Here is a 27,586-nt window from a genome sequence, read left to right as displayed (position 1 = left end):
GAGTCACTTGGACACTCCCTTTCTGCGCTCGCCTTATTGCATAACGGGCAAAGCGCGATCGTTTTGCTCGACTTTTTCTCCCGTTGTGGGGTGGAAAGTGTGGAGCGGCATCCAATGTTGGCTTAAGCTTTACGTGGTGAAAATAATCAAACCACCACCGACTGAAATGGTACAGTAATTATTTAATAATTAAATATAATTGCTCATTAAATTGACCACTAAAATGATTCAACATCTTGTGAATTTGTATTGGTACTGTACATTTTTCCAAGTTTTTAACAATAAAAGAATCCCCAAAAATTGCACTGGCATTAAACTAGTGGTTTAATAAAATGCGGATGTTCTTTTAACAATTGCAAAAACATGAAAAACAGGAGACCCCTTTATGTCCAAATGTCTTCATCTTTATTGCACAACATTCCCATAAAATTGGGAAAAAGATATATTTCCGAGGAGACAATTGTTGAAAAGGTATAAATACATGGAAATGAATTGTACAGTCCACAAAAATAACTTAGTCATATACAAAGGATGCCTTTAACACAAACAACAAGTGCTAATCAACATTAGCGGCTGTTTGGAAGCCTGCAATGACATCATCATTTCCCCATTAAGACAAAAGAATGAAAACACTGTTGGAAAAAAAAAAAGAAAAAAAAAAGGAAAAGGAACCCTCCGTGGTTATGCCTCGTCGTAAACAAGGTAGAAAAGTGTGAACATATGCAGCATTTTGTGTTTTGGTTGTAAAATAGACAGCAACAATTCCACAACAGGGAACAATTTAAATGATTTTTAAAAGTAATGGATCTATTTTTAATATATGACCTCGGGGTAGTTTTGTGAGCGATGCATAAGAACATCTGAGGTAGTTTGGAAATTTTCGGAACCGGTTTGTCATGGTATATTTGAGTAAAAACAGGAGGGAAAGGGTACAATTTGGCTTGTAAAAAAGCTGGAAAAAATCAATTGGCATCCTTTTTTTTAAAAATACTTTTTTCACCGCAGCTGGCTTGTCAGAGATTGTACAGAAAAAGCACAAAATTGAATAGAAAATTACCTCAAAGCGTCTTTCTTTGAATTAAAAGTTAACCAAGTACCAAGGACTGTTAAAGCCCACAATGAAAAGAAGTTTATAATATCACGACATGACCAGAATAAAGTCCGAATCGAATAGTGTGTTCGAGAACCGCTTAGTCGCTTATTTGAGAGCAAAGAAGTCTTTACAATCATCAGGTTAATATTTCTGTAAGATTACAAATTTTTCCTTTGAAAATATACATCTCACCAAAATATACGTTTTATTTCTCCTACGACTCTGACTTGACTCTGGTGGTGCATTATTTAGCTTCTTTTCAGTGAGGTCCTGACACTCCTGAACTTGTCAAGTCTTTGGCTTGGTGTCCGAAGGGGAAAAAAAAAAAAAATTCAAACGTGACACTTTTTTTCTTGCCCACCAGCACCCTCCTGTGGTGTGATGGGGTACTGCACCTGTCAGCAGCAACAGTCTGAGGTCTCCAAAGAAAAAGGAAGCCAAGACGCGTTCCCTCGTCCTCACAGCAAGATCTGGGCCACGTAGGGAGAGTGCGTGCTGGCCACGGCAGCCAGAAGCGGGAGGTCGCTCGATTCGATTCTGAAAAAAAAAATAATAATAACATACATAATTCTCTCGTCTTTCCTTCCTTAAGTTCATTTGGAGTGTACTTTGTTCCCCCACCGTACAGAATATAAGAATAAAACTGGGTGCTCACCCTAAGACCATGCCCAGTTCTTTGACATGAACTCTCTTCTGACCCTTCAGGTACTCGGCCAGCATCTTGCTCTTGAAGTAGATCTCCTGCAGACGGTCCTCCAGGTGCATGATGCACTGAGGACCATAGAGATTGGTCAAATATGGGACCTCGCTTGACAAGGTGAAAACCTCATGAAAAGTATTATGCGACTGCATACAAAGTTGGGGGACAAGTTGAGCTTGTAGAGTTGCTGCGTGGAGTGCAGCAGCGCCGACACCAAGCTGGACACCAGCACCTCTTTGCCCAGCTTGCCCACGTCGGTGGCTCTTCTCTGGCTGCTGGCCACCTGCACTGTCCACTTGTCCGTGTCGGCCACGATGCACACGGCCTCGGCGATGGGCTCGTCCAGCACCGGGTGCTGCGTACGACAACGGCGGATGTCATGGCATCGCTTGTTTTCACACTTTGGGAGATTTAAGGAAACCCCTCGAAATACTATAGAAATCCAAACTGTGGAGCCCAGTTTGAATATGCATCTCACCTGGACGGCATGCGTGAGTTCAGCCATGAGGCTCTGCCGTAGCTTGTCGTCGCTGGGCATCCCGTGCAGTACAAAGTCTGGCACGTAGGTGGGGCAGTAGCCCCCAAACAAGGAGCGGCCGAAGTTGGCGATGGTAGGCTTCGAGTAGTTCTCCACCAGTTTGGAGCTGCCGGGGTAAAAGAATTACAAATGCCTATTATTTGAAAGGTTGACTATTTGACATTGTGAAAATGCATTCAAACCTTCACAGACTCACCCTGGGAAGGGCACCATCACCTCCTCCTGCCAGTCCTCGGTCTCCTCGCTCTCGCTGTCTCCCAGCGCGCTGTCCGAGCTCTCGTTGCGCGGAATCTCCCAGTCGTTGAGGGGCGCCGCCTTGCACTTTTGGTCCTCACCGCCGTGGCCTCCGTCCCGATGGAGGACGGGCACGGACAAGACGAGTCCCTTGTCGCACGAGTCCGTCGAGGCGCACCTGCACCTCCTCTGCTTGTCCGACGAGTCGCTCGCGTTTTCCACGCCACTGTAGGCGGTGTGTTCGGCCCCCGAGGGGTCCAGAAGGTCTTTGTAAAGAGCGGCCAGGATGCCGTTAGCCTCTTCCCGTTTGGCCACGTCGTCTATCGTCCTCGTCTCCACCGGGTTCTCCGAGCAGAAGTACTCGTCGAATTGGCTGTAATCCGGAGTGTCGGGGTTCCACTGAGGGAGTTTGCTGGACACCCGTTGCAAAGACAGCGGGGCGTCCTGTGGCGGGGGCGCAAGATGGTGGAGCTTTCTGTGCTTCTTCATGTCCTCCTCCACCTTCCTCCGCCGGCTCTCGGTGTCCGACTCGGGCGACATGGAGTCCCCGATGAGGAAGGTGACTTTGGCGGCCGGCTCCTCCGTCACAATGAGTGACAAGGGACCCGACATGGTGGATCCGGGGGGGGAATTCTTATCCGGAGGCTTTTTCTCCGGGGGGAAGCCCAGCAGGGGCGCTCCGACAGGGTCCCTAGCCAAGCCCACGTCCGCTCCCCGTTCCCTCGGGGAGCAGGAGCCCACGGGCAGCACCGTCTCCAGCCGGACCTCGGCGTTCAACGGGCTGCCAGACTCCCTGCGGGGCCCCTCGGGTTCCTCCGAAGTCCGGCAAGCGTCATCCCGGAGAATCCGGAACACTTGGCTCCCGTCCGCGCCGTCACTCTCGCTCTCGTCCTCCTTCTCCGCCAAGTAGTCGCCGGCGGGCTTGTGCACGGTCACCAGCACGTAGTCCGACTCTTCCACCTCCCCCTTGCGCAGCGAAGTGGTGATGAGCGAACCGGGCATGACGATGGCCTCGTCCTCCACGCCGTCCAGCATGTGTGTCTCCAGCAGTTCCGAGCAGCGGATGAAGTATGTCAGCACGTAGAGGAGGCGCTGAACCAGGTCTTGACGGCGGCCCACCGCCACCGTGCGGGCCAGGCGCACGGGAGAGCCGATGGCGCCGTACAAGTCACCTGGGAACGTGCAATGTGACCTTAGTGACACGTTTTAGCTTCCTTTTTCCCGTCCCACTTCACAACTTGGCACCAAACACAATGTGGGTGTGACCGTTTGCCCGAGTGCATTGCAGTTCTTGGCTCTGACCACTTGGTGTCCCCATGAACCAACTTGAGCACATACAACTTGTAGAGCTTAAATGAATCAAACTATGCCATCTGTTTTTGTGAGGAATTATTTTCTAAACTAAAAATAACTGTGACTTATCACTCTGTTATCTATGGACTGACATTCTAGTCATTTTTTTTACACTTATGCCTCATTACAAACAGTCCCTGTTCACATCTCTCACCGAGCTGTGCCCACAGCGGGTTGTAAGGGTGAGTCTTGGCCAGCATGTCCACGCTGGGCGAGGAGTGCTTCTCCAGAAAGATCTTGATGGGCGGCTGGCCGTTGGGCATGACCGTGGGTACCCAGGCCAAGTGGTTGGTCAGGATGGCCGTCAGAAGCGCCGGGAGGAACCTGCCGACGTCACAAGACAAAGCAAACGGTGAATAAACACGCGCGCATAGACACCATTTCACCCTCACTCACTCACATTCTTGCGGCATGATTCACTTCTCATTTCTAAACAAGCATCTACTTCCCTTCCTGTCCCATGACTCCACTTTGACATGGCGGTCAGCCGGTCACGTGTCGCACAAGTCAACAACGTAAACGGTAATATCGTTGTATAACTTGATTAAGGTTGAGGATGGAAATTGAATATTTTTTTGAAATCATTTTTAATATATTCATTTCCCTGGTGTTAAGATGTAAAATAATCATCTTTTGAAAAGTTAAAAAAGGGAGGGGGGGGGTCTTTCAAATATGGAATAAATAATAACATCAACATTCGAAATGTGTTGCACTTGTGCGTCGCGTGCTGAGGACGTTGGCTTGTGGTCAATAGAAGGCCTTTGCAACGGATTCACGCATGCACGAGCAGCAGCGTCTTTTGTCGACGCGACAATAAGCAATTTGTGAGCGGCGGCGAACTGGGGCCAGCGTCAAACCGGTCGGTCGGAATCCGCCGCGTCACTCAACTGGTTCTTGGAGGCCTGCTCCATCAGCAGTGAGAACTCTCGCATGAAGAGGCTGCACAGGTGGTTCTTCTCCGACACGCCCGACATCATGGTCAGCCACACCGGCTCGACCACGCGGGGCATGCTGTACAGGTCGCATATGGTCATCCTACAGGGGGAGACAGAGAGAGAGAGAGGGGTGGGGGGGAGAGAACAGACCTCTTATTGTCCGAGAACAAGACCTCGCTGTGGACACCCCCACCCCACTCGCCCTGCTGCAAGAAGTTTCCAGTGGCGGGGTGGCCACGTCTCGGCCGGACGCCAGGCTTGGTGGGAATCTCCGCAGGCCCGAGCGATGGAAACAGGGACCTGAGCGCTGCTGTGTATCCCATCAAATTGTTTCAAAGCCAGCAAGAGAAGCTCACGAGGCCCGATATAAACGCCTATGCTTTGGCCAAGTGTGCGGTTTAACTTTGTCAGCATGCGTGTGTACCCACGTCACAGCAGCGTGGGCATGCGAGGCTTGAGGCATGTGCTGCGGTTTTGTAATGTTCCATCAGGTCAATGTCAAGCATTTCAAAAGGCAAAGGGCCAGCATGTTTAAATTTAGCACAAGTCTGAAGGTGAGATTGTGCAGGTATTTTGTTTGTACCCAGCTCTACTATTACTAGGTCGGGATAGGGTCGGGGGGTCCGTTAGATAGGGTTGCCACACATGTGGGCTGTCTGCCATGGGGCATATGACCAGTGTGTGTGTGTGTGGTCCTTGTGTGCATGCCAAGTCAAAGGATTTATCAGATTTGGGCTGACTTAAACCACCTATTTTACTCGAGGTCAAATTGACCCATTGTGTTGAAATATTAGGCCTTCATTTTGTGGGTCAGGTTGACTCAAAAAAAAAAAAAAGAATTACCTGAATTCGTTGAGCCCATCTACCATGCGGCTGTAGGCCAAGGCCCTCTGGCTGGGCTCAGCTGACCGCCGGCTCATCTTCATGGCCTTAGGGCAGGGTGACATAACACACACTCAATTTTTAGAAACATGACACTTTGGAATTTAAGGGATGGCGGGGAGCGAGGAATGCGATGTGACCATGATGCTGAGTGAAAGTGTGGCATTGCCAAGTCAACAGAATGTGTGAGTTACGGCCTCAACGTCAGTCAATATGACATTTTGCTGATTTATTTCAACGGCACTGAACACGACATTAGGTCCAAAAGGTTCACCTGTTCAATGGCGCCCTTGAGCTTGTTCATGTGGCTCTCAAAGAGCGGAAAGTGTGAGAAGAAGAAGTCCTGGAAGCGGCTGTTCTCCTCAGTGTTTGGCGACATGGTGAAAATGACGCCGATGGCGATCTTCTTCTTGCGCGCCGAGCCCAAGCTCTGCCCTCCGCTCTCGTCCGACATGTTGAAGCTCTCCTCCACCGACCTGATGGTGAACATGGTACAATCTGGAAATCTTGCGTTGCGCAATGGTTCAATAGCGTCACGACGATTTCCGACTCGTCTGCTTTTCTGGGCCGGCGACGCTCACTCACCAGCGCGGGAAGACACCGTTCTCCAGGCTGGTGGTCTGGCTGCGCCGCCACCGTCGCTGGTAGCTGGACGCACAGCTGCTGGTCAGAGACGAGCCCGGCGACGGGAAGGGTGTGATCAGGAGGCTGCTCAGCGATGCTGGAGGAAGAAAAAAAACAAAAATACATGTCAAACATGGGTTCTAATCATTTATTCTCATTTGAAACGTTTTTTTTTAATCATTTATCATTATTTGATGAAAAAAAAAAAGTTTAATCTAAAAAATCCTGAATACATTTTGTAAATAAATGGACCGAAGGAGACGCTCACTGCTCCGTATGTGGCCCACAAGCCATACGTTGGCCACCCCTTCGTTCCTCAAGACACGTCTTTGAAACATTTTCTAAGCTGTATTTCACAGAGACGTGGGTTCGCGTTCCCCTAATAGAGCCGCACGCGTCCTATTGATAGACAGGCTGGATTGACGGTGCAAACCACAGACGCTGAATATGAGCCCATCACATGAGCCCGTGTAGGATTTCCCGCATCGCTGAGGGGGATCTTGTAAATAGACTCAACTGTGCGGTGGACGGACGTCAGGCATGCGTACACACACGCATTTGCGTGTGTGGCCGTGAGGTGAGGCCTGAATTAGAAGCCCATTTATGAGGAGCGGCTTTTCAGTGCCGCTAAATTTAAATCGAGTGCATGACTGGGCTTTGTCCGGAAAGCATCAGCGCCATCCTTACCGCTCGTGTGTAAGATCGTGTGCAATACAAATAAAAAGCTTTACGGACGGTAAAGCGATTGAACGGATTACATACGACAGGTCCAAACATAGCCTTGGCTTGCGTAACTGTCGTTGAGCGCCGGCCGGGCCTACCTGAGCGAGCGATGCCGCTGTCCCGCTCGTCGTACAACCCTCGGCCCGGCATATCCATGGGGTGACTGTGGCCTGGCGAGAGAGGAGAGGATGATTTGAGGGTGACATCAAATATGAGAAAAGTCATACAGACAGCAAATGAGCAGGAAATTTAAAGAGGTGCTTATTACAAATACAAAACCAGTGGAGATTTTCTGGTCATTTTCTGTCTAAGGCTGGATTTAAACTGTGTTCTTGTCCAACTGAGTCAATCAACTTGACACCCCCCCTTCATATAGTCAATTCGACCGCACATTCGTCAATGTGGCTTTTGACTTTGAGTAAACCCAGCCTTGTGCAATCGGTTGCCTTTGTGTCATCACTTCCACGACAGCGCATCATGCACACCCACCGCATGCAAAGAAGGAGAAAAATACAAAAAGTGCACTTCTTGTCTGGTCAAATCCGGAAAGGGGACTGATAATGCGACAGGTGGTAAAAAAATGATGGAAAATGGTGACTTCATGCTTCTACGACTGTGGGGAGAAAATATTGAAAACCAGCAGCCTGTAGTGAAGAACAGGTTGTTGGGCGTATGCAATACTAGACGTGGGTCTTTGACATTCTCACAACCACCGCGTGCAAGCGTGTTTATGCGCGCGGACACAAAGCATTGCTCGGTGGATGCATTCCAATGTGAGTGAACACAAAATCATTGATTTGACCACACACAAACAAAAATCATAAAATCAGGCAATCATTTGGTTAGTACAAGCGAGTGAGTTAGTCCAAACTGCAAAGAACGCCGAACCGCCTGCTCGCGTGCACCAGCTGGCAAGAAAACACACGCAGGCTTTTGCCATTATGGGAGGAATACAAAATGAGCCAATCACTAGAAAACCAATTATGTTTTTAGTTTCACATTTTTAATTGAAACACATCCCCCAGAAATGGCCACATGCCGTCGTCAAGTGTCCAAACACAACAGAAGCGGCAGCAAAAACATGCAGGTTGCAAAGACGGATTGGCCTTGTTCTCTCTCTTTTTTTTTTTTTTCTCCTTTCTTTTTTTTTTTTTTGCTTTGTAAGCGCCAACCTGAAAAGAAAGATGCACTTTTGATGAGACGCAGCGGACCTTGCTCAGAGAAGGCCCGTCGAGGGCTGCAGAGCTGAGAAAATCCTGCGCGGCACAGACATGGATACAAGATAGAAAAAGAGAGAAAGAAAGAGAAAGAGAGTGGGGGTAGCGGGAATGACAGGAGGGAGGCGGACGGACAAAAATAAAAGAGAAAAAAAAATGGTTGTTAGTGAACAATTTGGGAGGAAAGTTGGCGCCCTCCTGTCTTGGTAGCGGACCTTTTTAGTCGGGCACGAACAACAAAACGTGACGAAGACCTGGAGCAGAGGAAAGCCGCCTTCGCACGCAAAAACAGCAGCGACTGCTACTTTCCGTGAAAAAGAAAGCGAGATGGCGCACAAGAATTTTCCAACACTTTTTGTTGTCGATTCCATCGTTAACGCTCATAAAATAAAACAGGTCCAGCTTGAGTTTTTGGGGAAAAGTGCTACAAGGAAAAAGTGCTGGCAAACTGGCTGCTTAGACCCAAATTTGTCTTCTCGGGCTCGACTTTCTTTTGTGGCTCTGCTCTCGATAGACACCGCAACCAAATTGGCCGCGGGGCTGAATTGTAAGAAGAAGAAAAAGACCTGCCACAAAACACACACTTTCTCCAGGATGAACACACCTCATGGTGGCTGTTGGTGTTTGGTTGCTATGATTACCTATGTTTCCCAGGAGATTATTTGGCACGGCGTTTTGATCGGGCCGGAGAGTGTTGCCGCTGTCCTGCGTAATGAACTCGAGACTGTCCTGTAACCTGAGAGAGGGGGCAGATCATTTTGATAAGAATGACAAAACGACGTGAGTGCGTGCGTGTGTGCGCACACTTACGTGTTGAGGCTGCCGTACACGCTTCCTCCCGTCCTGGCTGTGAACACCTTACTCAGCATTAGCTGTGGTGGCGACCTGACGCGACACAGATGATTAGGTACATCCTCGCATCAAAATGCGGGCTTTGCTCTTTTACCTGATCTGGTGGATTTTCAGAGTGGATCCTTTGTAGCTCATGGCCACCGATCCAAACATCATCTCCCCCAGCATGACCACGTCGGACGAACACCTCGAACCCTGTCGATGTACGCCGGTTCAAAAGACTGCAGGGGGATGTTTTTTGGGTTTTTTTTTTTCATGGGTGCTACCTGGAAGCGGAGCCCCTGCTCTTTGGTTTCCCTGGACGTCTCCGACGCGCAGGAGGATGAGGAGGAACTGTCCAAGGAGCTACTGCTGCCCCCCGTGGGTCGAAGCCGGCAATATTTGTTGAACATCTTCAACTGGCCCTCTGTGCTCTGAGGAGATAGGATTTTTTTTTTTTTTATTCATATAGTGACAGTTGCTCAAAATATTGCAATAGAAATTTTGAATCCATGTCACCAAGTGGTTTTTAAAAAATAAAATACGTGCGTCTTGACTCTGTAGCTTGCTGCAGTTACTGGTGCCGAACAACTTGAAATCATGATGTCAAAAGGTCACAAAGGCGTGGAGGCAGCCTATCTGAAAGCAGCCTGTGTCATGTGCTTCTTAACTCGGGGAGGAATGTGCGCTTGTGTGCGTACGTGCGTGCGTGTGTGATTTGTGTACACACGGGCCAGCAGCATGTGACTCCCAGTCATATGACTCTTGCGGGGAACTCGTGAGCAAGCGAGAAATGCAGCACAACAACTATCAGCGCTGCTACTGCCTCCGCCTCCTCCTCCTCTCCCTCCCTCACCCATCCATCATCAACTCTGCCACAACCACGTGACTCACGGGAAGGTGGGCGTCATCCGTGCCCCTCTTTTTGGCGTTGGAATCAAAGAGCACGTTGCGGCCACGCCTCTCGCAGTCCTGGTAGACAATGAGCCGGATGTGACTGGGCTCCAGCTGGGGGGTCGTCCAGCTACACAGACAGAAAAAGAATGGTCATTAAATATGCCTGAAATGACTTCAAAAAGATTTTTGATTTACAGAAGCGACGTTAACAACACCAAGGCCTGTCTCGGCTTGTCGTCACAAAGCCGAGCCAAGAACACGACGTCCTGACCTCAACTCAATGGATCGGTTCAGACGGGGAAAATTGGAGCTGTTTTTCCCCAGTCTGGCCGGCCGGGGCTGTTGCCAGGCAACCGCCACGCTTGAGACGGATGGGCCGTGCGTGCCTTACCTGCATGATGAAACTATGTGTTGTGCATTTACAAAGAAATAAACCTTTAAAAAAGTTGTTATTGATGATTGGAGTTAGCACCAGCCCAAATCAAACTGTTTAAAAGACACCACCCCCAGGAAACTCAAATATACATGACCTACTAACTAAATGATCGTGCCGACTGAAGCGCCAGGTCAGGCTTTCAAACAAATTGCTGCTACTGCAAACAGACAAGACTTGAGAAAGGGCAGGTCATGTGACGCAACCTTGACACCAGCTTGTGAAAGCAGTCATTTGTCTTGACAAGGAAGTCATAAGATGAGCGCCGTCGATTCTCTCCAAAAGCCAATCACGTGCTCTTGATTCACCTTTGCTTCCACTCGCCAGTCCACTCGAACCCTCGACCCCCCCCGCAGTCAAGTGACGAGGCGCCTCGGCCAAAGCTCTTACCTCGGCGGCTTGCCGAGTAGCTGCGCTGCCGCATTAACACGTTGCGCTCCCACTCGGGAAAGATTAAACCGGCGCGGGGACATGTTGGCGGTGAGACCTCAATTAGGTGCAAAGCTAAAGGGCCAAAAAACTTCACTACAACATTCTCCGTGTGTTTGTGGGGAACGGGGATTTAGATTTCGCCTCCTGATCTAAGAGCGCTGAGTGTGTGACATAATACCGACCTGGCCTACATAATGAGCTCAAATTGCACGATACGGGCCTCCCGCGGGTGGCGATCCAGCTCTCGTGTGTAAGATTACACATCGGGCGTAAAGTGGCATGCTACGCTAGCATGGCGACTTTTATGTTTCTGGCAGGGGTGGTTAAGATTTCCTGCTAAAATCCTGCCAAGCGTTGTTTACAGATTCAGGGCGATTCTCTGCACAATGCGGTGACGGCGAGTTGACTGCCGCCTTTGTTCTGAAGAGGACAGAGCCAAAGGAAGACACAAAGACATTCTGTCACTAACTGTAAACAACAGCCACTGAGAATTAAAATGAAAAATAATCCAGATAAAGAAGTAAAGTAAGGCTGGGCAATCAATCGATTTTATCTTGTCATTTATAACCGATTTTCGCCCGGCCTCACCTGCACATCTTTCAAAGATGTGTTGGGGGGGGAGAAGAAAATGGACACTTGATTCTGAGGCTAGCCCAAGGCAAAGTAACAAGACCGGGGTCAAAAAAGTACCCAAAAAGCAGCACCGGCGGTGTGCGAAAGTGAGGAAGCGAGAGCTTGTGACGATCACAGAGCGACGAGTCATTCATAAAAGCGCCACATGAGAATCACATGCTTGAGCTGCTGGTTCAAAATAAAAATAAAAAACACAGATTAACTGCGTTGTAGTTCTTTTACGGAACCCCCCCCCCCGCACCTCGAGTTGTGAAAAAAAATCAACTGACGGTAAAATGAAAACCCAGCTGATCGCCATATTTAGCAGCTCCTACCTGGGCATGGTTTCGACGATGCCAGTGTTTCCAGCGGGCGCTCCGGCCCGCTCGGCAGCCGCCTATCTGCGCTCGCTCAGCCTCTAAGAATAACGGCTGACTGGATTCACACAACATGAGACGTGTCAGGTGATTGCGGTGCGAGTGGCAGGAATGAAGCGGCGGGCTAACGACGTCCTGCTGACTGCCTCTCCTTGTTTACAGCCCCTTTCGCGCTGCCCATCAAAACTGGCTTTTTTTTTTTTTTTAAACTGTGTTAAAGGTACAGTAGTTTGACTGAGGTGGCTTCTGAGGTCATTCCACAATTGTTGCTTCTGTCTGTAAAGCACCAGTGGAATAAAAGCCAGCTCTTGCCGGGATCGTATTCAACAGAGATGATACCACTATAGGAGATGATACCAGCATGCCCGCCTCATTGCAACATCCATGGAGCGAGAAACTGCAGGCATGCTCGGCTGCTTCCCTCAACTGCTCTGACGTCAGCGCCGCCCGGCCGGCCTGCTAACTGACCTCAAAGAGCCTTGACAAGAACGCCACCGCCGCCCTGCCACACTTGCCCGACCGGGCGGTTACATAAATACCGCCCGCGACATTCTACCTGACACATCTCAGCCACATTTTCAAACCTGGCCCATCCGCCCGTTTTAAGAATCAAATGTGGCATTTAACATTAAAGTTTGCATGGGCCATGACCCAATCGTGGACTAGCGAATGAATGCCCCACCCGCCCTGACAGAGTCGAACTCTCCCCTATTATCCTGACTTGCCTCGAGGCAGAAAGCAAAGCACCTGACTGATTACCTGCATGTCTGCTGCTTTGGCCTGTGCGGAAAGACATTTTCCTATTAAGCATATCTGTATTTCTGCAATCATGAGCTTTTTTTTGGGACTACATTGTCATTGGCAGTAAATCTGTAACAAATGACAAACTTTGGCATAGGATCCTCAATAAAACTTGGTCAATTTTATACAGCTTGAACATGAACCTGCACTTCTGAGAACCCACAAAATGCCCACTTGAAATAACCCTGAAAGCAACTTGACACTAAGTTGACAGGCTCTATAGTCACATACAAACATGTATGCCGTATTTGTTGTGACTTGTGTGACTGACACACACACACGCACAGTTGACACGCCTGTGATTGATGCGAGCCTCACATGACAGAGTTATGCAAGCCCGTTCCTGAACCTGACTTCTCGCCTACCAACTTTCAAGGGGGGGATGGACGCTATAAATAAATAAATCGGATGCAGTTTTTAGTGTGTGTGCAAGAAGCAATGTCATGTCGATCACATGACCCCTGTTTTTATATGATTGATGACATGTACAGTATGCCATCTGGGGTCATGTGCCTCACCCAGGGAAACGAGAGAGGGACTCAGAGGGTCGGCCAAAGCACCGTCCTGGCTGGTATTCCGCAGGGCTTGCTCTGGGTACCGGGCTTTGCAGTGTTAATAACGGCGACTTTTTGCAGCAACCAAATCAACTCCAAGTGTGTGCACAAGCTTATACGAAAACACTTCATCAACGACAATCGTGACAAGCAGACGCATGTAAATAATGTGACGTCACACGCTTGGATTCCTCCATAACCCCGCATTAACAAGCGGTGGAGCCGTCCATTGCCACGTAATGACGTCACTCAAACCAGACTGCTAGCCAGTCGCGCATGGCACGTTCCGCACGTCGACACCCAAGTCGGAGGCGCGAGATGCACTTTGAACCCATTGGAGTTTATATCGTCACGCACCGCGTGAAACGACAACAAAAGAGGCCACGCGACACGCGCACACACTCAACTGGGGGCTGTTTTGAGGTCAAAGCGACACAGTTAACGTCTCACGTCAAGTATTTGAAGACTTGAATGGCGATAAAGACGCTAGCTTCGGAGTTAGCCCAGCTAACAGCTAACACCCCCCCCCCCCGACAAACAGGCTAAACATGTCGTCCACTTGCCAGAACACTTAACTGACGTTAATCCAAACCTACGCGGTCTAAAATGAACACCGCAAAGCGTAAATCGACTATCGACACAGTTATCGAGGTAATAAACGCCATTACTTTACTCGTAACGAACCCAGAGATCCACATGAGCTACCTGAAAGCTGGCTCCTCTTTGTTGCATCTCTGCGGAGAAGATGCGCTCTTCTTGTTGAAAAGTTTCTGAAAGAGAGTCGGTGGCATTTTGTCCAAAAAATGGAAGGGAAAAAGCACAAAGTCCCTTTTCCCAGTTTTTTTTTTTCTTCTCAAATCCACGAGCGAGTCTTATTCCTTCTAACTGCCTCCATGGGTGTCGTAGTCATATGACAAGCATTAGTCACGGGAGCCGCTTGGCAACCGTGCTGCCGCTTCTTTTTTTCTGATTGGTCGAGTAGTGAGGGAATTATCTGATTGGTTAGATATTTTTGGACCGTGAACCACATGGTCAATGGGTGCCCCCAGTGTTGATGTTTAGTCGGGATTCGTAAGGAACGTAAAAGTGTCACCAATTTTTTTTTGGGGGTGGCTTTTATTAACAGAACTCCATTCGAAAGGAACTTTGGAGACAACGAATGAAAAGAACACATTCAAAGTTATTTTTTACAATTTTCTTGGAATCGAGGTAGCTTGCATTACTTTGGACAGAGCCCCTGTCCAGGAGTAAATAAAAAAAAAAAAAAAAAATACGTCTTATTTATTTAAATACATGCCACATATGGAACAGCGACAAAAAAAACCTCGCTTGTTAGTTGCATGTCTGACATCTAGTGGTCATTAAGTAGCATAAACCTCAAAAGAGAAGAAGGTATGAACTGGAAATAATCTATATAACAATTAATGTCACCTCGAGGTGAATTTAAATTCTCACCTGTTGAAGATCACCTCTTTTAAAATGGGCTGCTCCAAAAGAGCGCAACGAGATATTTGGCATCACGGGACAGCGGGTCGTAAAGACAGGCGAAAACCTTTGAGTCGGTCGGCACGTTCGCGGACTAGCCGAAAGAACTCCTCTCTGTCGGAGTACTGGCAAAACATGGGTGGAGAGAAATTCGGCTTTCCGCGCGGCCTTGCGGGAACCAGAGGAGTTTTGAAGGGTCGTGCCTTCCTGTAGGATATGGGCCTCTTGGCGACACCAGACTACAGACATGGGAACAAAGTTTATGACTGATCATCGTCTGATTAATCGGTTACCAGAATTTTCTGGAAAATATCAGAATCTGCCGCGAAAAAAAAATCCATATCGGTCGAGCACAGGTTAGTAAGACACCTTGGAACTGTTTTCAAAGAGTAAAATGTCATGTTTGAGTAAGTCATGTGGGCCTGAGCTGCTTACTTTCACGGATGTCACCTCCAAGGGTTTGTCTGCAGAGCAGTTGACTGAAATGATACAAAAGTCACTGAAAATGACAGCATTTTTGACCGAGTTTAGTTTCATTACTATGACGACAATGGTTTACCTGGATGAGGTTGAGCATCAGCTGCAATTGCTGCCTGATCACTGCAGAAACCAGATTCCATGTTTAAAAAGTGCATGCTGATGAATTAATTGTGAATTTCGAGGCAGGGGCTCACCTTATCTGGCTGTCTGCGTTTACCAAAACAGAGGTGGCGTCAGAAAACAGATGAATGGCATAATATGGCAAAAATTAAAAACTGTCAAAGCTATTGATATGTATGCCAACTAGATTTGATCCAGATTGGGAATTTGGCAGCAGTGTAAACGTAAGATGCTTAAAAATTCCCAGGGAACGCGTTTAACTGTGAAATGTCACATAGTCACCGAGGATGGGGGAGACATTGGGAGGCTGGTGTCTGCCGATGCTCTCGGCCTGGCTGCCGCTCAGCAAGGTGGAGGAGCAAGGCTGCTGCATGTCCTGCTGCATGTCCAGCGGGTCGGCTTCCCCGGAGAAATCAAAGGTACTAGCTGCAGGCCAGTGGGGAGATGAAATGAATGAAAGCAACTTTTTTTGTTTGTCACTCGGTAGACTTTGGACTGACTACCGCTGTCATCCCTGAAGATCTCTGGAGAAGGAACACTGCTGGAGGACGAGAAGTCCCAGATGTCATCGTGATCTGAGGAGTCACTTGAGTTCTCAACTGGTGTCAGCCGTGTTTGAAGTGGGCTTGGCCCCACCTGACCCATGGGATGACCCAAAATGTCATGGCCGACCCTCTCAGCTTCTCCTGTTGCTGATGATGATGATGGTGGTGGTGACAATAGAGGCCAGATGTTGTTGGTGGATCTTGGCTGAAACTTGGATTTGAATTGCAAATGCCTACTACTGATCTGCAGGGATAAAAAGACAACATGGCAACCTCCCACCAGGATAAATGTTTTTATGTACATATGTAAGGATTCAAAATGGATTCCATATGCTTGACGTTTTTGGATGCAAAAGGCCAAGTTACAAAATGAATTAGTTCAATTAAAAGTACTTTAGTGTTTCATTTCGACCCCGAATGGAATATAGCAATATAATCAAAGTACTCACCCGTGCGTGATCACTTTTTTCAACAGTGTTGCCTAAAGGCTCATGTTCTGGTATTGCTTCGGTCTTTCTTGATTTCAGGCTTCCCCGACCTTGCAGTGAAATAAACGTCTTTACAGGAGACATTTTTTCTTATAAATTAAGTTTATTTTCTTATTACCGTATGCCAGAGGCCACTTCAAAGGTGTGTCTGCCTTGCAGCGGGGCTTCCTTGTAAACATTTTGAAGCAAATACTGAGCTGTGGCGCGTTTAATGGTCAGGTGTTCGCTAGCTCGACTTGTGGCTAACTAACGTTAAACTCCTGACGGTAAGCGCTAGCTCAACTCATTACTAACATTAAACTTGACTTAGTGTAGGTGGGAACTGGGGGAAAAATATATAATAGTATCATGAACAAAAGCATAATAAACGTACTTAATATGTCACGTGTCCTTAAATGGCCTACGTCAAATAACTTTTATTTTGGAAGCCCGTGCCGGAAATTGATAGTAATTTAAGATAAATATATTAGCTTTATTAAAAGAAATAACAATAATAATAATAATGATAATAATAATAGTATATTCTCTTAAAATCCCTTGGAATAATTAAGACAACAGTTTAAAATCATTCCAGGATGTTGTTTTTTTTAATTCATGAACCTGGTCTCCCTCCTGTCCCCAGTCGTCATCATTAGGATTATTATTACAAGGATATGCTGCTGATTCAAAAGAAAAATAAATACGTTTGTCCCACTACACACACACAATTAAAAGAATAAAAAGTAATAAAAATCCCATTCAAACTGCCAACTTGAATTGTCAATAAATAAGCTTACATCTATAGCGTAGCTGTCCTCATGTATGTACATACATCATTCGTTTTCACACTTTGGGACAAGGAGCAATCTTGAACAGCTTCTACATTACTCGTGTGTGGTTTAAAAAAAAATAATACAAGCTCCTGTTTAATTAAAAGTGAATGGTCAGTCTGTGTTTTCACAGCAGGGCAACTGCATGCACTGCCCCCAACAAGTCCTGCTTTTACCCTCTTTGTCGTTCGTTTTGTGCAAAAAAAAAAAGAGAGAAGATGGGAAAGAGAAGCGTGGTGGGTGTGTGTGCCTCAAAATGGCCACCATGACTGGTAAGGCAGGAGGTATCCTTGAGTGAACCCACAAAAAGGTTCATGTTTTGGATGTTTGAATGAAAACGCTACAGCACGTCGAGGTCGATCTGGATGCACGAAGGGTGACTTTTTTTTTTTTTTTGTTTTTTGCTGTTTGTTCTTGAATGTGCGTTACTGTGGTTTTGGAGGTCTGCCCTCACATGGAGATGGTGCTGTAGAGCTGCTCGATCTTCTCTTTGAAGAACTCCCGCAGCTCGGGCCGCTTGGCCTTTAGCGTGGGCGTCAGCAGACCGTTCTGGATGGAGAACATCTCGCTGTGGATGTAAATGTTCTTCACCTGTTCCAAGGAAGAGGACTTAGAACACATTTTAAGGCCACTGACTCTCTGCTTGTACACATATGAACTGTCTGAATCTTCCGAGTTTCCAAAACAACTAGTAAATGATAGGTTAGCTTGAACATCAAAACTAATGACAATTCTGCGTATCCATTTTAAAAAGATTCCTTCACCTGCTCAAAAGAGTGCAGAGAGCCAGCCTTGCCCAGACGCACCAGATCCTCAAGGATGGCCTTTTTAAGTTCCTATCAACACAGGTATTGCAATTCTTCAGGTGGCTCAAAAATGGCACCTTGCCATATGTCTACACCCACTTACTGTGTTTTTACACAGGTCCTTGTAGGTGCCTAAGATGCCTTTCTTCTTGGCCCACGTGGGCATGACTTCCGGGTCGGGCACCACAATCCCCACCAGGCAGGACTGCGCACAGGGTCCATAAATGTTCAAAAGAAGCGAGGGGGGGGACATGAACAGTAATCAATAGTTGTCGAACTAGTGTGACCTGGAGGCTGTCTCCGTGCACGTAAAGCTGGGCCACGGGCTCGCTGCGGATGTAGATGTTCTCGATCTTCTCGGGAGAGATGTACTCGCCCTGGGCCAGCTTGAAGATGTGCTTCTTCCTGTCCACGATCTTCAGCGTGCCGTTCTGGAATAAAAAAAAAAAAAAGAAAAGCGCGATCAATCCACTGTCAGTCCACGTAGACGCTGTCAATTTACGAGACGTACGGGCAGCCATTTGCCGATGTCGCCGGTGTGGAGCCAGCCGTCCGGGTCCAGTGTCTCGGCGGTCCGCTCGGGATCTTTGAGGTAGCCCTTGAACACATTTGGTCCCTTCACGCAAACCTGAATGGGGATCATTGAAATATGAAATACAAACAAGGAACTCATTGGAAACGTATGCAAAGGTCTGATTAGTTTTTGGCTGTAATTGCAAAAACAATCAATAATGTCTGCAAATAATATATGGTAGCCTCCAAACGTGTGTGTGTGTGGGGGGGGGGACACTTACCTCACCCTCTCCTTTGGCGGCAAAGTAGTTCTTCTCTGGAACATCCACCAGCTTGATGAGGTTGCAAGGAAGCGGAGCGCCGACGTGACCTAAACGCCATAACCAGATAAACAAAAAGGCTCACTCATTCGGTCAGGGATCCTTTTTTGTAGTACCAGTATTGTCCAGCAGGTGATAGTGTGAGACTACATTTTGCGACGGAGCTCAGGAGCATTTCTGGTGAAATGAGACTCGTGCAAACAAACGTGCGTCATTCATTGTCTGTAATGGGGCCAAACCACATTTGCCATCTTTGGCCATGCTTGTGAGTGACCTCGTTCCGTCACTTATTTATTATTCTCCCAATGACGTCTTTTATCGCACCTTTCTGACTTATTGGACCTCAGATAAGGTTGTGTAAGAAATGAGCGATTACCTGGAGTCCAGTCCCCGGGCGTGGTGAAGGTGCAACCGGCCGTGCACTCCGTCTGCCCGTACGCCTCGTAAACCTGCGGGTGGTTGTTTCATGAAATCCTACAAAACATTTTTGGCGATCTACATATTTGCCTTGATACATGTAATAGTCGGCACCTCTGACAACTAGGATGCATTTCAGCACTTGTTAGGTTGCATTCATTCTGATGCCTTGCATATCTGGCACATGCCAGAAAGCGTCAATGTGTACGTGTTTATAACCTGGCATCCTAAAGCGGCTCTGAGGAACCCCAACACAGTGGGCGATGTGGGAGCTGCCCCGGTTATGATCATCCTCAGTCTACCGCCCAAGCTGGCCTGCAAAAAACGCACACACAAACATTGCACACAGGATATTCAAGTTCTGCCAGATTGCCAGAGATGAAGGACATTTGAAAATCATGTTACCTGAATCTTACTGAAGAAAATGTTGTCCCAAATACTGTCGCTGCGAATGATGCCGCTGTTGACCTCGGCGCCTTTTCGCTGGGCGGCAAAGTTGAGAAGCCAGCGCTTCAACGGGGTATTGGCCTGGCTGAAGATCTGCAGAGCACAACAAAAATTTTCAAATGTATTTTATTTATTTTTTACTTTGTTTTTTTGAAACCCGGTCGAGCTCTAAAACGCACCTTGTCGTACATACGGTTGAGCAGGCGGGGCACCACGGGGAAAATGGTGGGCCGCAGGGCCTTCATATCATCAGGCAGCAAGCGGATGTCGCCTTGGTAGAATCCGATGCGCCCCCCGTGGCAGTAGACCACCGACTGGGAGGCCGAACAACAACATTTGACTTTCAAATGTGCATGCATATGGATCTGGATAACTTTGTGAACACATTTTAGATACCGCAGTCGGCATAAATAACATTTTTAAGAATGGATGTGGTTTTCATTATTGAAAACATGATCGTGCAAGACAAATGTGACACATAAAAGAACCATTCAGGTTTTTTCTTTCTAAGCTGAGAACAACAATTCTCTTCTTCAGAACTCATGGATAGACATGTGGCAACAGGCAACAGACGAGTGGCCATATATGGACTTACAGCAACCCACTATTGCCAGTGGAAGTACAGTTGGTGGATGCGGGGGTGAGCGGGGGCAATAAGGCAAGCTCACAGAAGCACTTCCTGATTGTGTGACAGGTCAGCTGAGGACATGACCGAAGTGTGTGCGTGTGTGTTCGTGTGTTAGATATGCCACAATTACGAAAACTGCTTACCTCGATGAGCCTCTCAAACATGTGAGCCAGCGGCAGGAAGGAAATGAGACAATCGTGCTGGTTGGGAAAAATCACTTTCTACAGATAAGAAGAGGATGAGGGGGAAAAAGGCTCATGAACAGAGTTCAAAAACAATAAATGGGGTTGATTTTAGTGACTCACGTCTGTCACTTTGAGGAAGCCAGAGAAATCAGCCACAACGTTCCCGTGAGTGAGCATCACCCCCTTCGGGTTTCCTGAGTGGGACGAGTGAAATGTGAATATTAGACACGCTCTCAAGCTGTTTAGTGTTTTGAAAAAAAAAAAAAAAATGCACAAATATTCCATTTCAAATTTCTGCAGGAATTTTTCGAGTTATGTTTTGTTTTTTACGTTGTTTCTTATTTCTGAGTGATGGATCATGGTGGTTGCGGATCACCTGTTGTTCCACTGGTGAAGCAGACAATAGAAAGGTCCTGTGGTGAGGGCGGCTGTGCGGGGGGGGGGGGGGATCAGTCACATCATCATTTCGGAATCACAATTACATCTCAATCATAGTCATATAATAATACAAAAAAAATCAATGATTAGGATCTCAATAAATAAACACACAAAGCAAATAATGAGACTTGTGTTGTGGTTTTGTAACTCATTAGATTGTGAACTTGATGAAGTAGTTATCGAGATGACACATGTTATTCATACTTACTAAAGGTTTGCGATGGTTATCTCTGCCCAGCGCCTGAAAAACAAACATGCTCAAATATAAATAGCGACAAACCAGTTTGTTGTTTTGACTAACCTGATGATGTAAAAGCAGTGGCACAACAAAAATGCTTTGATGTCGCGCGAGTTGTTTTTTTTTTTTTTTCTTGGTCACGCAATTAGAGTGGACCCCATCATATGTTGGACGTCAAACTTGCTAACGTTGCAGTGGCGGCCATTACTACCTCCACTTCCAGCATGGCTTGCACGTGCACACCGCAGCCGTGTCCGCGCTCAACCAGGACGGCGTCCAGGGCATCCATGAGAATGATGCGGCGCAAAGCCGGCGTCTCCGCACGCTCCACGTTGGCTAGCAGCACTTGAGCTTTGTCCACCTTGTCACAGATCACCGTTGAGATGTCGGCTGCAGGGACACAAATGGGGCACACTTACTTATTGCCGATATCAGCAATTATATTTTCAATACGGTCTCAAAGAATAACAATATCCAAAATGCGTGGCTCACCAGCCTCTTACCCGTGTTGATGATGAAACGTATGGCGTCGGGACCCAGCGTGTCATAAAGGGGCACCACCACCATGGAATACGTGTAGCACGCAAGCTCTGAGATGATCCACTGCGTGTGAAAATATCAAAACACTTTTGTCATGATTATATTATATATATATCATAATCCTATATTTGGTTTTTTTATTACACCGATTCTAATCTCTCTAGGGAAAACAGCACTAAGATGCTAACAAGTGATTGTTTACATGAGCTTTTGTAAAGGTGTTGAGCATAATAACAACTCAACAAAAACTCGCACTGTTAACTTTTTGTTATCATAAGCTTCCTTCAGTCCAACTTGACAGGATACGTCACAAGTTTGCTTTCATACTGTTTGTTAAGATGAGCGAACCAGTCAAACATGATTTGTCAAAGACACAGAGACAACAGGAATTTGTCCTTAATGAATGCAATAAGGCTATTCTATTCAGAAAGCGCAATATTATATTTTGGGGCTTTACAGCTAAGTGCAAAGGGAAGGATAACCTCAGGCCGGTTCTGAGCAAAGACCCCGATGAACTGGTCTGGACTGGCCTTGCATCCTTGGTGTAGCAGGCCCGATCCCAGATGCTCGGCCCGGGACGTGACCTGCGGGGTGGCGGCGACACAATGACAATACGGAAAGGCCATTGTGACACACATGTAGGAAACCCGCAGCGAGCTTACACATTCACCCTTACATCATTCCTCGGGTGGCTTTGGTCTGACTGGAAGTCACATGACCTCTGATAATAAGTGCAAGAGGGCCTTTTAACTTGCAGCCAGAGCACAGACTTGTTGTGTTTACATAATTCTGAAGCAGATTTATTTTTTCTTCTTAATACCACACGCAATGACTAAATTAAAATGATCTACGATTCAATTTCTGAATGACGGTCTCGGACGGACGTCCGGAAATGTCGGACTTCTATCCCACCTCTTTGTAGGACAGCCATTTATAAGGCTGGTTGGGGAGTCGCGAGCCCAGGCAAGGCCCGTCGCCTGTGAGAAAGGAGACGACAACTGTCACCACAGCAACCAACGGGTCAATTTGAGCGACCCGTCCTTGTGTACCTGATATATGAAGGCCTCGCTGGAAGACCTCGTACATTGTCCTAGCGTCGTCGTGGTAATGAGTCAGCAGCTCGGAAGCGTCACCCATCATGGACCTACGACCGCCATCTTGGCGCTTCATAAAAAGACACATGGAAGCAAAGCGGTAAAGCTCTCATCCTGTCGTTATTTTCATCCGCCTTGAGTCTTACCGGCACCTCCTCGGACTGGTGCAAGAGATTGCATGGCGGTTTGACGGGGCGAGGCCTGGTGGCCAGCCAGTAAGCCAGCACAGCGGCGAGAGCGCCGATTCCCAACAGCGTGGATGTGGGCAGCGAGCTGAAGAAGTGGCCCAGCTCCGCCATGTCCGGCACCCTCAGACCACTTAGCATCTCCTGGCCCTGCATCTTCTCCATCAGCGTCGAACTCAGCTCTGTGGGACGACGGGTAAATTGTTAAGGCTGCCGAGCGGCCACCGTGTTGCGTTCGGGGTCTAAGCCAGTCCCATTGTCAAGTCCAATTGGGAACCATTGCGAGGAGTTTTCAGTAACGACAAATCCCGACCGGATTAATCAGCGTCGGAGAACAGTGACAGTCAAAGATTAGAAAACTCTTCGGCAAATCTAAATAAAGACGTGCTTCCTAACCTATTGGCATGAGTACATGTCGCGTTCAAGGTCCCGCAAAGGAGCACGATGCTAACTATTTGGGGTTTACTCAGCTGATATCAAACTAAGTGTCCTGTAATGACTTCACTGGCTCCCTGCAGAGGTTGTGGAGTTCTCAAACATCTCCCGCTAGAACGTTTGTTGCTACAGCTGGCACCAACACAGCATGGACACAACACCGGCGACCTCTTGGGAATAATCTCAGTGGTTCCTAATGAACGGCCATGTTGGAATAGAACTGTGTTGTGTTCAGGGACCTCTTGTTCTTGAGTGACTTAATGAGAGGCTTCATTTTGGACTCCCGCTCCCACGGTCCCAGGTCCTGAAAAGTCCGTCCTATCAGGCCATCAAAAGGCTGTTGCGGGTGATTAGCGTCCATCTTGAGGATGTCAGAGCCGATTAGAGCTGAGACGGACGGACGCCTCTGACCTGGATCTCTCTCTCATTCTCTTTCTGTCACTCTTTAGCTCGCTTTATCGCCACTTGACAGCGTTGCGAACAGATGTCAAGGCTTTAAAAAACACGCTGTGACGTCATCACGAGCAGGCGTGTCATTTCTTTTTGGCACCACATGCTCAGGCATTCGTCCTTCTAACGACTGCTGCCGTGTGCAGTAGTCGAACTTGAAGGAACAGTTGTAATCTTTTTTTAGCTGTCATTAATTCTAGAGAAATCTTAATTAGATCTTTAATTGCATGTTTTAGAGTTCTCTTGGAAAGGATCGAAACGTTTGTTTATGAGGAGTTGAATGCAACAAAGCATTGTAACGCTGCGTTACTTGGCATTGTAACGTGGTGCTACTTGGCATTGTAATGCCAAACAGGAAGTCAAAACACACGCTACGCGAGCCCTCCGCAGCGATAGGTCTCACTGCTAATGGCGAGATTAACTGCCAAGCGTGTGAGATGTCACACCACACCATTTAGCCCCTCCCCCTTTTAAAGACCAAAACATAAAACCCACAGGCACAACAAAAAGTGGTGCATACAAAAGCAAAGCACACATGCAAATGCATGTGCGTGACCTTCAAAACAACCTCCTGCCTATTTCACTACACTTTCGTTTATGGTCGGCGAGTTAATTGCAAACTCAGGTAATTGACCTGACCTCACCCCTGTCACAAAAAAAAAATTAATGTTATTATTGCTAAAACTAATTTTTTCCCGAATATCTCAAACACACCGCAGAGGTACAAGCCTGATTCAGCATTTACCGGGCGGGCAGCCATTACGTTCTGCTCTACCACGTGGGGATGAACGCTGAGGAAGCACTTAAGAGCAAAGGCACGAACACTGCAAGACCAAATTTCAAGGAAGAAGAAGACGAGGAAGAAGACTATTTAGACGTGTTGCTGCCTCATGTTAACTGTCTTTTGTTTTATGCGACCATTTCTTGTGAAGTTCTGCAAAGTTGTATTCGCATTTGTTGACAACCAGAGTAAGTGTCCGTTTTTAGCAGCCTAAAGAAGCTTTAGGACATCTTTAATTAAAATTTAAAGAAAAGGAGTACGGTTACATGGATTGTGCAAAGATAAGTAGCATGCATTTTTAATGACGGACAGCAGCAGCAGTAGCCAGGTGATGAGACGGGACGCAGGGACAGGTGTTGGGTCATTTTATGCTAGTCCTATTGTTTAGTAGTGTTACCTTTTTTTGAAAAGAAAAAAAAAAATAATCAAACGAAATTAACTTAAGTATCTCCTATGGATTTCGAAGTTAATAACAATCATTGAAAATAAAAATAATAAAAAAGTTACATGTTGACAATATATAAAATCCGCAGCTTATCTTAACTACATTCTCATTCATATTCATACACAGCTATTCTGAAATGATGATTCAACTTTATAGCAAATCTCACAATGAAATATGAAACAATACTACTACAAAATACATGAAGTCAAAACAATACTGTTTCATAAAATGTGTCTCCCGCGTGCTGTGGGGGTCCCTAATAAAGTGTCTCTCTCCCCATTGGCACCCTCGCCTCATTTTTCAGCACCACATCTCGCGTGGACAGCTCTCGTTGTGTTGTCCAATCAGCATCGACCTCAACGTCAAACACCCCTCCACCTCGACTGCCACCTTACCCCCCCCCCCCCCCCCCCCCCATCTCTATGAAGCATGGTGGAGGACATTAAAACGGGACGAATAACCTCATTTGTGTACTTTTATCCATGCGCGGATGCAGCCATCCATTTCGAGAGTATAACTAAGCATGAATGGCCTATGATGACGTATGCACTCGATTGTCCTAGCATCTCCATTAGCTTAGCATCTCCCCATAAATCCGTCCTATATAGCGTCCTATATGGCCCTTCCAGTTCAAAATAAATGAAGAATCAATGGAATTAAATGCAAAAAGACAATGCATGACGCAAAAGGTCGGTCTTGTGCGTCACCCTGCGCCCCCTCCCCTTAAAAAACGCATGAAGGTGAACGATGAGGACAAATTCTGATTGTTGCTATTAATGATGATGGTAAGACTCACCCAAGAGGATCCACAGCGAGCCGGACACCAGCACGAAGGCGAGCATGTCTGTCTCATGTGGACGTGGGATTGGGGGGGTCCCGGGTGCGGCGGCCGTGGACTGGACTGGATGCTTGCTTGCTTGCTTGCTTGCTTGCTGCAAAGAGGCACCGGCAATCTGGAGATTAGGGTGGGAGGGGGAGGCGGGATGGGGGGGGGGGGTGTTGGTGGTGGAGTCAAGGCAATGCAGTGCAGCTTATCTATTCTATATCAAAACCATATTGAATGAAATAGGCGTGTTAGGTTTTACGAACAAGAAGCATCATTTGGTGTTGGAAGCGTTTATGTGGATTGAGTAAAAATTGGGAGACCGCGATGGAGGAGGTTCTGATATGGGGCAACGTTGCGTCACGGTCAGCAAGCCGCGCCCACTGAACTAAAGTAACCTCTTCAGGTGGGCTGATGGATATAGAGGAGACGGGACGTCAGGGAAGGATGGAGATGTAAAAAAATGTATTTGCTTTCTATATGAATCTTTTATATATAGTGCAAATATTCATAAATCTACATCTGTCATGTTATGTTATGTAAACTGAACCTAAAAATATTTATCCCCCAAAAAATCACATTTTGTAATAAATAAAACAACGCGTATTTTGTCGAAATAATAAATAATAAAAAATAAAAAATAATCTTTCCTGGGAATAAAAAAAATGTTTTAGTCCCAGAAATTAAACCTGTTTTATTTATTTGGGATTAGGGTTAAAATAAATAAAATGAATAAAATAGTTTGGTAATCAATAAACTATTGAATGATTTTTTTTCAACCATAAATAAATAAATAAATAAATACATTAAATTATATCATATTTTCTTTGCATCGAAGAGCTCATAAAATGTTACCTTGCTTATGTTCGAATGAAATTATATGCATATTGCACAGTACACACACACCAGTCACACAAACACACTTATTTTCTGGAAAGTCACCTGACTTCCATCTCTTCTTTATTCTGCCTCTGTCGCCCAACACACACACACACAAACGCCAACAAAGTGGGGGAAAACCGGGGGATGATGTCAGGGTTGTCAGAAACAACTTGGGAAAAAAAAGCACGTGGAACTCCTACCAACCCACATGGGCACAGGAGCGGACTAGACTTGACCGTCCTAGCGGGAAGTCCCTAAAGAACCGTGACACGTGCGCGCGCGCCACTCTTGTGAAGCGCGTCAACAGCGCCTCTATCTTTTGCTTGATTGGCACTGACGTCACCACGCTGACAAGCGCGCAACGCAGGTCCTCCAAAACGACTCATTAGCTCTCTTCAGTGGCCTTAGAAATAACTGCACCATTTCGGCGAAAAGCGCTCGGCTTCACTTCACTTCTCCAGACTTGTTTATGCCAAAAGGGAGCTGATAATGATCATGGCAATGACGATAATTATGATAAGTAACCTAGTTTCATGCAGTTGATACACGCGGGTGGTGACTAGAAACACGATTGCTGTCATTATGAAACGCAAAATAATATTTTCTTTAAAAAAATACACGCACTATATATATATATATATATATATATATATATATATATATATATATATATATATATATATATATATATATATATATATATATATATATATATATATAGAGAGAGAGAGAGAGAGAGAGAGAGAGAGAGAGAGAGAGAGAGAGAGAGAGAGAGAGAGAGAGAGAATATATATAT

The 27,586-nt window shown here is 46.7% G+C and overlaps 3 protein-coding genes across 5 annotated transcripts; all 3 read right to left on the bottom strand.

Annotated features, from left to right (window-relative positions):
- Positions 1-382: 382 nt before the first annotated feature.
- On the bottom strand, positions 383-14,180 carry fnip1 (folliculin interacting protein 1). 2 transcript variants are annotated; one of them, XM_085936332.1, is made up of 18 exons: positions 13,942-14,180; positions 10,025-10,154; positions 9,418-9,564; positions 9,246-9,346; positions 9,110-9,184; positions 8,941-9,035; positions 8,255-8,338; positions 7,181-7,252; positions 6,321-6,456; positions 6,010-6,211; positions 5,697-5,782; positions 4,807-4,953; positions 4,073-4,242; positions 2,528-3,737; positions 2,272-2,437; positions 1,948-2,148; positions 1,749-1,864; positions 383-1,630 (listed from the first exon to the last, which is right to left on the bottom strand). In XM_085936332.1, the coding sequence occupies exons 1-18, from the start codon at positions 14,025-14,027 to the stop codon at positions 1,552-1,554; spliced, it is 3,303 nt and encodes a 1,100-aa protein (XP_085792458.1). In that variant the 5' UTR covers positions 14,028-14,180; the 3' UTR covers positions 383-1,551. The 2 variants fall into 2 exon arrangements, with proteins under 2 accessions (XP_085792458.1, XP_085792459.1); XM_085936333.1 differs by lacking the exon at positions 8,255-8,338.
- A 154-nt stretch (positions 14,181-14,334) lies between these two features.
- LOC147042965 (uncharacterized) lies at positions 14,335-16,691 on the bottom strand. 2 transcript variants are annotated; one of them, XM_085936335.1, is made up of 8 exons: positions 16,473-16,691; positions 16,316-16,404; positions 15,822-16,110; positions 15,604-15,747; positions 15,396-15,408; positions 15,281-15,321; positions 15,157-15,200; positions 14,335-14,960 (listed from the first exon to the last, which is right to left on the bottom strand). In XM_085936335.1, exons 1-8 carry the CDS (start codon positions 16,531-16,533, stop codon positions 14,754-14,756), a joined length of 888 nt encoding a protein of 295 aa, XP_085792461.1. In that variant the 5' UTR covers positions 16,534-16,691; the 3' UTR covers positions 14,335-14,753. The 2 variants fall into 2 exon arrangements, with proteins under 2 accessions (XP_085792461.1, XP_085792462.1); XM_085936336.1 differs by having other exon boundaries at positions 14,337-14,960; positions 15,825-16,110; positions 16,473-16,689.
- A 132-nt stretch (positions 16,692-16,823) lies between these two features.
- acsl6 (acyl-CoA synthetase long chain family member 6) lies at positions 16,824-26,205 on the bottom strand. Its single transcript, XM_085936334.1, has 21 exons — positions 25,882-26,205; positions 22,936-23,156; positions 22,745-22,859; positions 22,608-22,672; positions 22,178-22,279; positions 21,659-21,758; positions 21,367-21,545; positions 21,126-21,158; positions 20,856-20,907; positions 20,600-20,673; positions 20,438-20,515; positions 19,846-19,980; positions 19,625-19,759; positions 19,439-19,534; positions 19,179-19,251; positions 18,764-18,852; positions 18,481-18,597; positions 18,257-18,400; positions 18,073-18,174; positions 17,928-17,999; positions 16,824-17,754 (listed from the first exon to the last, which is right to left on the bottom strand). Exons 1-21 carry the CDS (start codon positions 25,925-25,927, stop codon positions 17,614-17,616), a joined length of 2,169 nt encoding a protein of 722 aa, XP_085792460.1. The 5' UTR covers positions 25,928-26,205; the 3' UTR covers positions 16,824-17,613.
- Between the last annotated feature and the right edge of the window lie 1,381 nt (positions 26,206-27,586).

The sequence above is a fragment of the Syngnathus leptorhynchus genome, chromosome 17 (genome assembly GCF_054491065.1).
Source record: "Syngnathus leptorhynchus isolate UIUO chromosome 17, UIUO_Slep, whole genome shotgun sequence".
In the NCBI taxonomy this organism is placed as follows: domain Eukaryota; kingdom Metazoa; phylum Chordata; class Actinopteri; order Syngnathiformes; family Syngnathidae; genus Syngnathus; species Syngnathus leptorhynchus.
The sequence above is the reverse complement of the archived record's forward strand: the minus strand, read 5'-3'. Positions and strand labels throughout refer to the sequence as shown.